The sequence below is a fragment of the Notolabrus celidotus genome, chromosome 3 (assembly GCF_009762535.1).
Source record: "Notolabrus celidotus isolate fNotCel1 chromosome 3, fNotCel1.pri, whole genome shotgun sequence".
NCBI classification, from domain to species: domain Eukaryota; kingdom Metazoa; phylum Chordata; class Actinopteri; order Labriformes; family Labridae; genus Notolabrus; species Notolabrus celidotus.
Window position 1 is genome coordinate 23,774,622 of NC_048274.1, and position 15,605 is coordinate 23,790,226.

A 15,605-nucleotide genomic window follows, 5' to 3' on the forward strand; every position below is an offset into this window, starting at 1 on the left:
TTAATAAGCATTTTTTCCTTATTTGTTGCTAGTTTGTTTGGAAATGTTTTTACTTTATCTTTGACTTTAGGATCATTTTGCTCTTTGGAAGAAATATGTCCCTGACTATCAATGACAAATGAAGAATTGTTGTCGGCAGAGGTAACAAAATGATCAATGATTTTCCTACAATGAAGTGGATTTTCTTGCTATTCAAAATTATGTATGTGCTCTATCGCTTCTACTTTGGTTAAAATAGTCGAATAGAAATGTAGAGTGACTAATTATCTAAGCCTGACTATGATTTGCAGGTTGATTGAGATTGCTTGTTTGTCTCGCGATATCTGGCATCTCTGTGAGCAGTGAAACGGTCTGCTGTCAGCCCGTAAGGAACCAGACTGGGGATTGTCTGTCACTCGCGGAAATGTTCAAACAGACGAACTTAGAGCTTTGGTCAGAGAGCGACTGACGGCTGCTGCTGAAGAAATATTCAACATCCTTGAGAAAACTTTAAAAGACTATGAAGAGACAGTGTTGCGTTCAAAACAGGAGGAAGAACAAAAGCGAGGGTTGGCTGTGTGGAAAGGTAACATAACTCACATTACCTTTGACCTCGACACAGCACTGCAAACTGGGACCTTGATTCTTTGTTTCATTCATCATAATAAACCGGATCTTTAATCTTCTTGGCAACTCAATAAACACAGAGCCCTACCAAGAGACACAAAGTAGCCATTTTGCATCCCTGCAGGGTGGAGGGGATGCGAAATGGCTGTCACTTGCAAAATGTACCAGACAAGATTTTTCTCTCAGCCTTTTGAAAACCCTCATAACAAAAAGGGAAGGAAAATAGTCATTTTGAACAATCTATTGCTACACTACACTATTAAGAGAAAATAAATGTCATTATTAAGTAGTATGTGGGGTGGTACATGTAGTATGGAGCCCACAAAACTCCAAATAGTCATCTGAGTCTGTCACAGGAACAAGTGAAGTGTTTGTGCAAGCTTAAGATGTTAGTGGAAAGTAAGAATTCTGCCCATGATTTTGCCTCAGGCTAAAAACATAATGGCATTTATTCAGTAAGTTACATCAAAAAGCTAGCAACCCTTTTAGGATCTTACTGGCAAGCAATGCAGAAAAAAAGCACATGTAATTTTACAGAGAGCAGGAACCTCGGTTTTATTCTTTTAGTTGAACCTTCAAATGAGAGGTCTAAACTTTGCTCACCTATTTAATTTGTACAGATGTGGATTCTGTTTTATAAAACTAAAGCCTACTTTTCTTTTCTCATGTGTTGTATTTTCAGCCCCCTGCAGCTGTGTGTCCAGGTGCATGGCACTCCCTCTGAGCAGGTACCCTGTGAGAGAGACACTGACCCATGTGAGGAAGACCTGGAGCCACTGCACATTAAAGAAGAACAGGAGGAGGAGCTGTGGGCTGCTGAGACTGGAGAAAACAAGGATGCAACTGACACTAAAGACTCCTTGTTCAATATAATTTATGTGCAAAGGAGTGACAGTGATGGAAGACAGACCACACATCAAAACCAAGACATTCAATCTAAAGGAAACTGTTTCAATTCAGATGAACATTTAAATTCTGAGCCTGATAGAGACGACAGTGATGCATTCCAGCCAACCGGTCACTGCCAGACAAGTGGAGTTGGTGAAGATGAATGGAGAGACTCTGGAGAAACTAGAGGTGACAGAAAGAAGCCACAACAAGCTGATGAGACACCAGACAGGTTCTACACCTGCAGCATATGCAACAAGACCTTCAGGATTAAGTCTATCCTGACTCGCCACATGAAGACCCACACAGGAGAGAAACCGTACAGCTGCAGTGTTTGTGGCAAAAGCTTCATCCAGCGCTCGTATCTACAGACTCACATGAACTCGCACTCTGGACAGAAACCATTCACATGCCGCTTCTGTGGCAGAGGCTTCTCCCAGGTCGGGAACATGAACGCCCACATTAGAATCCACACAGGAGAAAAACCTCACAGCTGCTCTGACTGTGGTAAAAGCTTCAGGGAGAAGGCAGATCTTATTAAGCATCAAATAATTCACACAGGTGAAAAACCTTACATTTGTTCTGTGTGTAATATGAAATTCACCGCTCAGTCTAATCTGACGCGCCATATTAAGACTCATTCAGGGGAGAGGCCTTTTAGTTGCACCTCATGTGGGAAAAGATTCATCCGTAAATCTCATTTGATCATTCATATAAAGACTCACGCAGCAGGAACTTTATAGAAATGTGTCTTTGATCCATGGTATTGGTTCAGTAACAAGCAGGCAGAGTGGATTTGGACTCGCATCAGAAGAGTAAAATGTCAAAATATTTATATGTTGTTTTATTTTGAAAATTTTGTGTACAAATAATTTTCACTACAAGTTGTTTACATATTAATGTAATGTAGAATAAAGTACTCTGTCAGATGTCATACTGTGTGTGCTTTCAAATGACACTTATTTGCAGTCAATTATTATTTTGTAAGAGAAATTAAAGCAAGGGGGGCATTTTTATCTCCTTTGAATACATCAGTTTGTCATTGGAGTATTGATTGTCGCAAATGATACATTTGTACATTATTCATGTCCCAAATGGCCTCCAAACAACAAAAAGTTTTGGTTAAAAGTTTTCTTTCGTATCCTTTCAGCAGCTCTGAGCAACTTTGTTCCAAATGAAGATGTAAATGTTCAGGTTTTTTGCACAAATCAGGGCCTGGGAGAGGCATAAGTTATTTGTGAAGTGTATTTAAAATAGAATAAATACCCACAGGGAAAACTACTCAACTGTGAGCTAACCCTAACCCCTGCCCACCTTTGTTTGGGAGGCAGAAGTGTGGGTCACAGAAGTTGTTTTAATGAATGAAAATACAGCCAGACAGAAAATAAAATCAGTGCTGTTGGAGGTTTATAAAAAGCAAAACAGAAATGTATTAACAAAGAAAATAAAAGAGGGGATCAAATATACTCATTATATAATTGAAAAAATACACTCAATGTTAGAAGGCTGACAGATAATTTAAGACTGCTTTTACAGATATATGCTGTCACTAAAATTAGATAAATAAATACAACTTGAAGTTTATGGCTTTGTTTAACTCAACTCAACTTTCTTTTATATAGCACCTTTCATACATTAAACCATGCAACCGAAAGTGCTTCACCAGAATAACAGAGATATATAAACAACGGCAATGGTAAAATTATAAAAGGCATGATTATAAATAAATACTTAAAAATAAAATAAAATTAATACAATAAAATTAATAAAATAAATAATGGTGGGAAAGAAAAGTTAAAAATAAGGTAGTGTTAACTAGATTAGATGAATACAATAGATACATAATAATTAAATAAGATAAATACATTTTAAAGCATTGATTAAAATAATAATGATTAAATAATAATAAAAATAATAATGCAGTCCAGGTCTGTTTACATTTTCTTGTATTAGCGGTATGGTTAGAAAAATACACAAAAAGTCCTTACCCATGAAAAATGTACCTCTTATTGAGAATCAGTTCCTACTATCCTACTATGTAGAATAAAAATAAATGTATCATTGTTAGAATCATATTATATCTTGCAGATCATTTTACTTTCAATGTAAACATGTCATAGTCACAACTGTGAGGTAATTGCACAACAGTACTCAACTATTCATTTTATTCCTGTTGTAAGTTGTAATAGTTAGTCTTCTACTGACCATTGTTTCGGGCGCACTGTATTTATAGATTTAGAATCTACAGCCTGCCGGAATTCTATTCGAAGAAGAAGAAGAAAAAAAGCGGAAGCGGTTTGTAACGTCACTTCCGTTGCGCGAAACTGAATCCTTAGCGGGTAAAACTTAAAAACATTTCGCTAAAACCGAGGGAAACATCGAAAACATGACTCCCAACAAATAACCAGTCAAGTAATCTTCATCTTGAAGGAACTGCAGCAAACCTCGTTACAGTAAGCAAAATACCTCTCGGTTTTGAGAAGCAGATTCTTTAAAATCAAACAATAATAGACATAAATCCGTTAACACCACTGTCGGTCGTTTGGCTGTAAAGATAAGCGTTTAGTCTCATGGTAAACGATCTTTCCGTCGGGTTGAAGTACCAGACGCTCCTAAATGCACACACCTCCCTGATATAAACCGGACTCGTCATGAACAGGACCAAGCTGAAGAAAAACCAAGGTGAGTCCACAGGGTTGTTCCCTGTTATTTATAAACGGAGGATGTGTACAGGGCCAAATGGGGAAATATATTAATCTTATTACAGGACTATATAACTTAATTGTGTTAAGATCTACACCTTTAATTTAATTTCATTGATTTAATATGTTTGTTAACCAACATCAACGAATTCTGAATAGAAATGTAAACATCCTGCAGACCATCTAAATCTAACAAGCTTGTCTAATCTGAGGGCTGCACAGAGCATACACATTTCTATAAGCAAACTCAAGACCTACCTTTTAGTCTCGATTTTAACTGAGTTTTTTCTCGTAACAGTTTAATTTATTCATTTATTATTATCTGGTTCACATTTGAGTCAGTTTATTCTATTGTATTTATTTATGAACTTTAAGTATAGCATCTTATTTTATTTAATGGTTTAATATTTTAGTGTTTTTATTATCTTAGAAATGGATTGTATTTTGGATATCATCATTTATACTACAGTCTGTAAATAACACATTTTGCTAATGTCGGTGTCCCTTATTTAAGTTATGTATTATTAGTTTTATTAATTTATTTATTCCATTATTTTTATTATTTTTATTTGTATACATAGTTACTTGCCTATTGTAATTGTATCCTTTTGATTGATATGTTTTTGTTAGATAGGTTTCTTTGTCTTTATTGTTGATTGTCCTGTGTGGATAATGTGTTCTGTCAGTTATCGTGTTGTGATGTTGTAAAAATGTGAGAGAGAAAAAACAAAGCAACTTTGGTCAAAAAAACTAATTACGAGGATGTAATAGTAACATTGTGTGATGTTAATTGTGACACTTGTTAGCTAGTTTGCAAGTTGTCAAACATGTTAACAACAATTCGATGGGTCATACAATTTGTATCAGATAAACATACCTGCGTTATCAGTCTGTAAATATCCAAACAGAAAGATCAGTGGAACAATTGGCAGCAAGGAAATCTTTAAACGTTTGCTTGGTATTTTCTGTCAGGCTCCAGTTGGACAGAAAAACATCTCATCCTTCTTTTCCTCTGAAAACCACCACAAGGTACATTATACTTTGTCTTTCTGATTTCTTTAATCAGTTTTTGCTCATGTTTTCTTACCCTTTTACACCCACTGGCTCTGCACACAAATCAGTATATTTTGTAGTATTGCTTTTATGACATGAAGTGAGACAAAGAAGAGTTTAACACACATTGAGTAATAGTATTTGAAGGGGAAATGAGTAGAGAAATATTCACCGTGGGGATAACAAAACTTGACATCAATGGAACTGATGTATCTTGCTGTTTGTACTTTTTGATTTGTTTTCAGTGTCAGCACATTTCTTTATTTTTTATGACTCGGTCATTAGGTTTCTTTTGCCAGGAAATATCACTGCTTTTCAGCCTGTTTTATGGATTTGTGTAGTTTATTTTCTGAAGTATATTTTTTTTCTTCCATTTTTTAACTTGTTTTTTCCATTTGTCTGTTTTAAAGTGCTCTCCATCTCTGATAATCTGTCCATCAGTTTGCATTTCTTATTGATCTTACAAGATCAGCTTACTACTAATAACTTTAAGATACTGAAATTAAACACTTCTTTCTCTGTGTTGATTTAAGGACCTGTCATCTTCCACAACATTATCCTTTGCTGACACCCACTCAACAAGACTGAACCTCAGATCAAACATGGACCAACCTCAACAATCAAACCGCAAACCCCTTAAAGAGGAGCATCTTTGGAGGCCTTGAAAACCTCCTGCCCTCCTCACCAGATCTCCTACTCGCTGTCCCTGAGACTCCAAACAGTCAGATCAGACCTGCTTTTCATCTTCTTCATCCAGTAATCCAAGTCAACTGAATGCCCTGCCCAGCAGAGAGGTGACAGGCCAGGAGAAGCTCGGCCAACAGTCCCCCATCTGTCGCAGTCCTCGCTCTAAAGAGCAGAGTGTACGAAGAGTAAAGACTGAGGAGGGAGGACAAAACAAGAGGCAGGAGGGATGTTCTAGCTCCCAGAAGAGACTTTTCAGCCCTCCCAAGGAGTCTCTCAGTGCAAAGAGACCAAGAACTGTCAATTCACCTGCACAAATATGTGCACTCAGCCCTATTAGGAACAACCTGAAGCTACAAGGCCTTTGATTGGCCCTCCGAAGACACCTCTTTGTCCTTTAACCCGCCTGAAGATCAGCAGAGAAAACAACAAGGGCAAAAAGATAAAAACAACAAAGATTCTTGTTTTCACTGTGATAACAGAGCAGAGGGCGGTGGAGGGAAAAGCCAATGAAAATCCACACACTCTTACGGGTCAAGCAGGGACACTGACTATCACAATGCAACGAGGAGAAGTGAAAAGGGGGCAGAGGACTGACCTCAAAACAAAGCAGGATGAGAAAAACCCTGAAAAAACTGAAGCTGCAATAACATCAAATGTAGACGGTAACAAAGTGCCGCCATCAGATCAGGAGGTAACTGGAGGTACAGTGATACATTTAATATGCTCTCTCCCTGATGTATCATAGATGATAGAAGTTACTTAAACATGTGAAGCATACAGCATGCCTCTGAGGAGATCAAGTGTTGTTTGTCTTCAACAAACAAGCTGGCATGTTTAACATCCTGCCTCTAGGAGTCTCACTGAAAAAAAGCAGAGGTTTCAAAAGTTATAACTCCTGTATTGCAAAGTGTCTTTTTAATGGAACCCTTGAAGACAAAGAACAACAAGGAGTTTACCTATCTGAAATGTTGTAAAATCCCACATGACTTAAGTTAAATGTGGCTTCACAATCTTAATCATACAGTATATTAACACAGATACATACACTGGGGCCTGTTTTGAACGCATAACATTTTGTTATCCCCTGCTTATATTTATTCTGTTTCTCTTTCCGCATAAAAACAAACAGGAGTGGCGTTAGCAGGTCCCGATGCGGAGGAGCTCAACGAGAGCTGGTTTGACGACCTGATGGATCACAATGAAAGACCTGCCATAGAGGACAAACCCAAAAAGCCCCTGTAAGAATGAAACGGATGAACGCACTGAATTGGAGAAAATAGTGATTGTGTTAGCTTACGAGCTTCATTTTCCTCTGTTAACATAGAAATGTACAAAGTTGTTCAGAACACTTGCATACGTTTAAACTCAGCATGTCTGGTCTGATAGCTGACACTAAAACCTAATGTATTAATTCTTCCTGTTGAACAGTAAGGTACCTGATCATTGTGATCCTCTCTGGAGGCCACAACAATCGTTACTGGGTTTTAGATGTGGAGGAGAGACCTGGCAGCAAAACACTGACCATCTCCTGTTCCAAATCTCTACATCCGACTGAGACGTGTCTGCTGAAGGATGGATGGTAGGATCATCTCTATCCTCACTTTGTTGTTAAGTGTCTATAAGTAGCAAGTATTCTGAAAGCACCACTGATTTTTAATTTCTGTTCTGTACAGATATAACTGCAGAAATCATTGTTATAACAAAATGAGTTTCAAAATATCTGCAGATAACATTTAAAAAACACCCTCAAAGCTAGTTAAGAGAGATATGAAGTTAAATGAGTTCTGTGTGATAAACTGAGCTTAGAACTTGTGTCTTTCAGTACAGATCTTCATTATGATTTTTTTTTATGTCCGTTGAATCTAAAAGGATTCTGTTGTTTATAGGGAGATGACGCCTGTCTGTCGTGGGGATGTGGTGCATCTGGAGGGCCAGTCCGAAGGTGGATCCTGGTTAGTGGACAGGGAGCATTGCTTCCTGGTTTTACTACCTGATACTCTCATCTCAGGAACCAGCATCTCCAGCTCCATCCGCTGCATGAGGCGAGCGGTGCTGGGAGACATGTTCAAGGTGAAAGCTTTGAATGAATATGAAAAATTCTCTTCCTCTTCTCTGCTAAGAGGCACACATCGCTCTAGCCTACATCTTAACATTGCCTCATAGCAGGTAACACTCATCAAGCACTGGTCACTGTCCTTTTGTTGCTCAAGGGGTTTATTTAAGGATCTGGAGTTTGATGGTAGTGCTTTTAATTACACTGCTCTTCACCTCTTAACTTTTTACCTTCCCTTGGTGATGCAGAGTTTTGATGGCGGCTCTAAACAAATGCTGAATGGCACCATGGTCCATGAAGTGTTCCAAAGAGCAGCACCAGCTCAAGATTTTTCCCTGGAGACGCTGTCTAAGCTAGCTGACCAGGCCCTGCACCGCCCTCAGTACCTGGGAGACATGTGAGTGTTTGGATCATACTGTACTTTGAGATTTTCCTCTTTAATATTGTATCAAGAAAACTTTGACATGTTCTGCAGGGTGGTGTATCACATTTTCTATCGTCTGTGTCAGATTCTTTGGGGTGTTCAGTTATGTTTTTTTTTTTTTTGTTTCTTCAGGTACAGTTTGGGTGTGTGCCAGGAAGAGATGAAGCAGGAGCTACATGACTATCTGCCCTCACTGGAGAATTGGGCAAAGGAATACCTCAGCTCCCATACACCTAAAGCAATCAGCATTAAAATGTAAACACACACACACACACACACACACACACACAGTAAACATGATAAACCTAAAACTATGAGTAAGGTTATGTCTCTGTCTTGATCCCCTCAGTCCTAGCAGCAGCAAAGCTCAGAGCAGGGATCAGGGCTCAGCCTCTTCTGTCACTGTTAAAGAGCTGGCAGACATAGAGGAGAACATCTGGTCACCGAGGTTTGGTCTGAAAGGGAAGATCGACGTAACAGCACGGGTTCAAATCCAAAAACCACGAAATGTTACACACAGAACTCAGAGGAGAGGACTATCCCCCTGGAGCTGAAACAGGGAAGGAGTCCACTCAATAGAGCATCGCAGCCAGGTGGGTGGACCACTGTGTAGTTCAATTAGGTATACACATGTATGTAGACTATTTGGGTTGGGTTTGCACTGATTAGAGGGAAATTTATTTAGCATACATCTGTTCCCCTGTGTGCAGGTGATTCTTTACACTCTGATGAGTTTGGAGAGGTACAACTCTGAAGCTGGCTTTCTTCTTTACCTCAAAACGGGCAACATGCACCCAGTCGTGGCCAGCCATATGGACGGAGAGGTAAACCCACTTAACCCACTCACTTAACCTGCCAAACACAAGTGAGTCTCAATAAACACTTCTAGGTATGTCCAGTCTGCCTGAACCACATCATGATGGAACATTCAAACCAAAATAGCCCTGTTCTCTTTCACTCTTTCACCTTCACTTTCTTTAAATCTTAGAGCTGCTGAAGCTGAGGAACACTTTAGTCCATCACATTCACAACTGCGTGGAGAAACAAGTGAAGAGGAGCCGTTTGTCTAGACTTCCAGACATCCTGACGAACAGACAAACCTGTCAGTACTGTCCGCAGAGGAGAAACTGTGCTTTATATGAGAGGTATGTCTTTTAAACCAAACCACAAGTTTCAGATGTGTTCTGTTACTTTACATCATTAATATATCTAGCTGAGATTTTGGGTACCTCATCTTTTCTCACCCCTCATTCTCTTGTTGCCTCTCTTTCCTCCTCCATGACACCCATCCTCTCCTTTCCTTCAGGGCAGTGGGTGGCAGCTCTGCAGAAGACACTGAGGATGTTGTGCTTGACTTCCTGCAACAGGAGACAGGTCACCTGACCCTCCACATCTTAGCTACTTTTCCCATTGGCTGCTGCTCTGCTGCCTGGAGGCTCGGTCCATGGAGGCAAAGAACGGTCGAAAGCGTGTGTGGCTTCAGACGCCAGAGGAGAGGCAAGAAACCAACAGTCACAGACCTATTGTTATTGGCCCTTTAACTTTGCATGTGTTCAATACATTGTGTACACACCTTGATTGACCTTTTGAATTCTTATCCTCTGTTCTGTGTTTCCAGTGAAAAAAGCGGGAGCTGTGTCGGAAACGTGCAGCTCAGTGGTGCGGTCACCGTTGCAGTCTGAAGGGGTTTTCCCTCCATCGTTTCCAGCGAGAAGCGGTGCAGTTCAACAGAAGAATTTGACTAACAGCGGTCTATCCAGTGGGGATCGCATCGTTGTCAGCGACCAGGAGGGTCGTCTGGTTGCTTTGGCAACAGGATATCTGTGTGAAGTCAGCAGGACATCGGTCGCCTGCACTCTGGACAGGTGAGAATGAATCCACATGCACCTGCAGGCAGCTAGTTTTCTGTTACCAGCTGCTCTTCAGACGTCAGCTGATCTGTTTGGTTATGATGTGTTTTTACAGAGATCTGTCAAAGTTCAGTGGTGTGCTGTTCCGACTGGACAGTGATGAAGGCGTGATGGGGTCTCAGCACTCATCTCACCAATCTCTCCAGGCTGATGGAAAACCACCAGGACAGGTATAGTTACACAGAATATCAAGATTCTGATGCACAATAGATATATGATGGTTAAACACACTTATCCATGGAAAGTTACTTAACGACAATTTAAAAGTTTTACGTCTGGTCTCATGTGTTTAAGTGATCGTCTGAGGGAGCTGATTGTTGCTCTGCGTCCCCCGAAGTTTATTTCAAACCTGAGTTCTGTTTTGCCAAGAGAAGCTAAAGAAACCGTGGCCAACATCCTCAAAGGTAACAAAGCCACTCTACTTAGTTAGAATACTTTCTCTTATGTATTTCTTTGTGCACAATTATGCCTTTTCTGCTTTCTGCTTTCTGTTACTATGAGCGATATTGCCAGAAAAGACCAATGTTCATGTATGAAAATATCAAGATATGAAATACGATTTAATGACATGACACACTCTATCAAATCTGTAACAGAAAAATTCCCTGTCTATTATTTTTCCTTATGTAGACCTTTAATTACTAGAAGGAGAATGCCTGTTGGTACTTCATGGATTTGTGTGTTCGTAGGTCTCAACAAACCACAGAAGCAGGCCATGAAGAAGGTGCTGTTATCTCAAGACTACACGCTGATTGTTGGCATGCCAGGCACAGGAAAAACCACCACCATCTGCACCCTGGTAATTATCATCATCTCTCCCTCCTGCTTCGCTCAGGTGGCACTCTCCGTTGTTCTCACTTTCCTTTCTTCTCTCTTGTTTTTTTCCTCACTTTTTTCTACCAGGTTCGAATCCTTCACGCCTGTGGGTTCAGTGTGTTGCTGACCAGCTACACTCACTCTGCTGTCGACAACATCCTGCTGAAGCTAAAGCGCTTTCGGGTGGGATTCCTTCGTCTAGGGCAAGGGCAGAAGGTTGCTGTTGTTGATTTTTATCTCAGAAGTAAACAAACAACTCTACATTTCATGCTATAAATAAATGAATGAAAGTGAAAACCTTTATGTTACAGAACTTTGAAAGGATCTGAACACCAAAAAACACAACATAATATAGAGTTCTTTTTTTGTCCCCTGGGGTTTCCCTCTCTGGCTTGCTGTGATTTCTCCATTGCTTTCTGCTGCCAGGTTCATCCAGACATCCTGCCTTACACAGAGGAAAGCCTGAGGAAGAAGGGAGTCCACACTCTGCCGGATTTGGAGAAGCTTTATAACAAAGAGGTTAAGAGTTTACATTTGGAATATCTTTGCAACAACCTCTAGCTGAAAGTGATTCATTACAGATCTGCTTTTTGAGTTACATCTTGTAACTTAAACAAATGTAATCAACATCCTACAACTCTGTGCTTTCCTGTCTTTTCCAGCTGGTTGTGGGAACCACCTGTATGGGCATCAAACATCCCATTTTCACACGCCGTCGCTTTGATTTCTGCATCGTAGATGAAGCTTCACAGATCAGCCAGCCGATCTGTGCAGGCCCTCTGTTCTACGCCAAGAGATTTGTCCTGGTGGGAGATCACCAACAACTGCCACCAATAGTGCAAAATCAAGAAGCCAGGTGAAGTATTTTTGTAAATAAGCTGTTATATGTGATCATATTTGAATAAATACAAAATAATGACTTAAGTAGACTCTTTTTAGAGTAGGTGTTGAGAGTTTAACATAAAAAAGGGTTGAATTAGTTTATGATTTAAGTCAAAGTTTAGTATGTGGATGATGAACGCTTAATTTTTTATTTAATGCATCATTAGAGAATGTCAGTTATCAGTTATTCATATGTTTCTCTGACCTGCAGGTCACTTGGGATGGATGAAAGTTTATTTAAGCGTCTAGAGCTCCACAGTGAAGCGGTGGTCCAACTTAATGTCCAGTACAGGATGAACAGGTAAACACACAAACACAGAGGTTGTTTTCATCATGAGCTCATCTTTAAGGCCTCATGTCCTGTTCTATCATTACCTAAGGTGGAATTCAATCATTCCATCTACCTGACTACTACAAAACAGTACAGTACAACTAAACCATGCATGCTCTGTGTTTCAGGCAGATCATGTCTCTCAGTAACTCCCTAATGTACGAGGGTCGACTAGAGTGTGGATCGGAGAGGACGGCTGAAGCCCTGCTCAACCTGCCCTTCCTGCTCTCTGTCCAGTCAGAGCTCGACTCACACTCCACGACTGATCCTGAGCATGACCTGGCTTGGGTGCAGGCCACATTGTTACCTAGCAACCCTGTTTGCTTCTTGGATTGCTCAATGGTTGGTAGAATTGACATTGCACTTTGAGCTACAGTTTTTAAATGTTTGTTTTTTTCTTTTTAAGATAGAAATGAGAGAGAATTTTATATTTGACTTTTAAATAAAGGCACTATCTGCAGTTTATGTACAAGTTTATATTACTCTAACTTTCCCATGTTTCCCATGTTTAAACTGAAGTGCTGTCGTTTGGATGAGCATGTTTTAGCATGTTTTTTTTTTCAGCTCAGATAGCCTGTGGGGCTTTGTAATTTCTGTTTTTTGTCAAAGTCAATGTCACACCTTGATTGCTTCAGAAATATAGTATGTTACTATGAGTAAAGACCTTAGAGGTGTGCTGGTATTTCATCTTGTTCCTCTCTTCTTCTTCCTTTAGGTGCCTGCATTGGAGTCTGTGGAGCAAGGAGGTGTCAGCAACCACACTGAGGCAGCTCTCATACACAAGCTGCTTTCACTGCTAATAAAGGTACAATAATGCCAAGTATCCCATAAGTCCTGGCTTTTGTTTATGGTCATAAGTATCTTCTGTGCATTAAAAGAAGCAATGAAAAATAGATAACAATCATCCTGAGTCTTCCTCTGTCCTCAGGCAGGATGTAAGCCCAGTGATATAGGAGTAATCGCCCCCTACAGACAACAGTTGAAAAGTATCTCTGCTCTGCTGACGTCCTCCTCTTTCACCGGTGTGGAGGTGAACACGGTGGACAAATATCAAGGACGGGACAAGAGTCTGATTGTTTTCTCTTTTGTCAGGAGCACTGCAGAGGAAGGACACGTAAGTGTTTCTCACTCATCTCTCCTCTGTGCTGAAATCTTTGCATAGATTAACAAGCAGCTGATGAACAGTTAGGCAAGAACCTGACCTGATTGTCACCTACTTCTTTTTTCATAGTTAGGAGAGCTGCTGAAGGACTGGCGTCGCCTGAATGTTGCCATCACCAGGGCCAAACACAAGCTGCTGATGGTGGGCTCTGCCACGACGCTGAGACGATACGCTCCCGTGGAGAAACTACTCAACCATCTTCAGCAGGAGAACATGATATCCTTTAAATACAGGTTAAAACATGCCCCTAACTTCAAGCATATTCTTATTGTGCTACAAAACATGGGTATTAATATTTGATTTACCCTTGTCCTGCAGAATAAAGCTTCACATGCAACGTCATTCAAATTCTGTTGGACAGCAGGTTACCATCGGTTCCCCTGAAGGGCTTTTGAATAATAATAACGCACCTTTCTTACTTCTTGTAACATGTCTTCTTTTTCATGTCATAGTCGTATCTTTTCTGCGTTTACCATGTTTTTTTCCCCCTTAACACCAACTTCACATTATCCAGCTCCCGCCTGCTGCCTACAAAGCCTTACCGAACATCTCCCTGTGATGTAAGCCTGTGGACCCATGAAGGTGTTTCAGGTCACCTGTCTCACTGTGGAGTAGCCAATCTATCACCTCTACAAAACACTGAATGATGTCAGGGGGCTGTGATTGGACTTTTAATAGCATATATGTATTGCTAACCTGTCTTCAGGAAGAAATAGTGTTGTAAAATAATCTTACTGGAGTTTTGTAGCCCACAGTCCCTGCCGGTCATCTGGAGCTCCTATAACTCTTCCTGTTATTAGTCAAACTTACTTGAAGAATGCAGGTTAACCCTTTTAAATTTCATAATACGTTGAAACCAGTCTTTATTTTACAAAGCACTTGGAAAGGGTGTTGGCCTAATTCACTAACTTGTCCTAATTGTACATTTTGTAAATCCACAGGTGGTAGCTTTTGATTCAATGATTAATACTGACACGAGTGAAGGGAAATGTGAACACCTGAACTTTAGACAACCTCAGCAAGCTTTGCAAACACTAGACCTTCATGGCCACAGCTGCGTTTGTTAATGTTTATACATGTAAATGAAACACATTTCGTGCTGATGCTGTGAAATAACACTTTGAAATGTAACAGCTAATAGTCACATACATTTTTACTGTATCCTGTGGACAGTGAATGCTGTAAAGTGAGAGTGAATAAGTATTAATCTTCAAGCCTTGACAAGGGTGATTTACTGTTTATAAGTATTTTCAATCAACTACCTCTATTGATCAACTGTGACAATATTTCAAGCTTGGCATCTCCATCATTTTCAAACTTAACAGTTTGTTGTGTTTACACTGAGAGAGTAATTTATTGTTGTCTTATCACTCAAGTTCAATAAGCGCTGAAATGTCCGTCAGTCGACTGAATTTGAGTCTCAATGTTGAAAAATTTGAGTCTGACAGTTGAAATGTTGAGCTACATTACATTAAGAGATCTTCATTGGTTATTTGAGTGGATTGTTTTGCCAGCTTACACGTTGGCAAATTGTGTTAAAGATAAGGAGATTACTTTTTTTGTGATTTCTTATTTTATTAATCAACACTCATCAGTCAGGTACTGCTTAAAGGTACTCGACAGCACAGTGGTGTGAAACGGTGAAGATACCTTGGCAACAAATGGATCTAGAGACAGTCTGTTTATTATTTAAAATGTCACTTCACATTATTCTGTATACAACAGCAAAACACATTTAAGAATAGAAAGCAGATTCAAAGCTGTGCAGAAAGAATGATTGTATCTTTGTTCTTATCATGAAAATCTTGTAAAACTCAAATTTTTTTGGAAACGTAACTTTCAGAATTCATTTCTCATCAATCTGTTCTGCAAATGTTCAATGAGCAGCTGTGAGTGCACTGACCAGGTTAACTGTGATTCTTGATGTTTTGTCTTTATTTTGTTTTGTTTTTAAATGTTAATTGTCATTTGTATGTTACCTGAATAAAAATCACCAATACAAATTAAGCACAAGTTCTTCATTAAATCCTGTAGTGTTTGCATAAGGAGTAATGTTTCATTAGTCTGATTGGTCAGGATTGTATTTTTATT

The 15,605-nt window shown here is 39.7% G+C and overlaps 2 protein-coding genes across 2 annotated transcripts; both read left to right on the top strand.

The window, feature by feature from the left end:
- The first annotated feature begins 403 nt into the window (after positions 1–403).
- Positions 404–2,510, top strand: LOC117810480 (gastrula zinc finger protein XlCGF28.1-like). Its single transcript, XM_034680328.1, has 2 exons — positions 404–432; positions 1,289–2,510. The coding sequence occupies exons 1-2, from the start codon at positions 404–406 to the stop codon at positions 2,235–2,237; spliced, it is 978 nt and encodes a 325-aa protein (XP_034536219.1). The 3' UTR covers positions 2,238–2,510.
- A 1,635-nt stretch (positions 2,511–4,145) lies between these two features.
- Positions 4,146–15,521, top strand: dna2 (DNA replication helicase/nuclease 2). Its single transcript, XM_034680329.1, is given in 35 exon segments — positions 4,146–4,176; positions 5,176–5,225; positions 5,783–5,819; positions 5,822–5,875; positions 5,878–5,987; positions 5,990–6,284; positions 6,287–6,637; positions 7,066–7,174; positions 7,365–7,380; positions 7,382–7,515; positions 7,823–8,006; positions 8,238–8,386; positions 8,546–8,668; positions 8,763–8,935; positions 8,938–8,980; positions 8,982–9,006; positions 9,124–9,237; positions 9,404–9,558; positions 9,720–9,793; positions 9,796–9,910; positions 10,032–10,083; positions 10,085–10,278; positions 10,379–10,436; positions 10,438–10,493; positions 10,618–10,727; positions 11,013–11,122; positions 11,227–11,355; positions 11,566–11,658; positions 11,802–11,995; positions 12,233–12,322; positions 12,481–12,694; positions 13,068–13,157; positions 13,281–13,466; positions 13,584–13,730; positions 14,020–15,521. Coding segments are annotated over 35 exon segments (4,119 nt in total). The 3' UTR covers positions 14,074–15,521.
- Positions 15,522–15,605: the final 84 nt, after the last annotated feature.

Bases quoted from the DNA above. Each gene is read 5' to 3' on its own strand.
- LOC117810480 (XM_034680328.1), top strand. From the start codon at position 404: ATGTTCAAACAGACGAACTTAGAGCTTTG. The intron at 433-1,288 runs GTCAGAGAGCGA...TTGTATTTTCAG, and splicing joins CAGACGAACTTAGAGCTTTG to CCCCCTGCAGCTGTGTGTCC.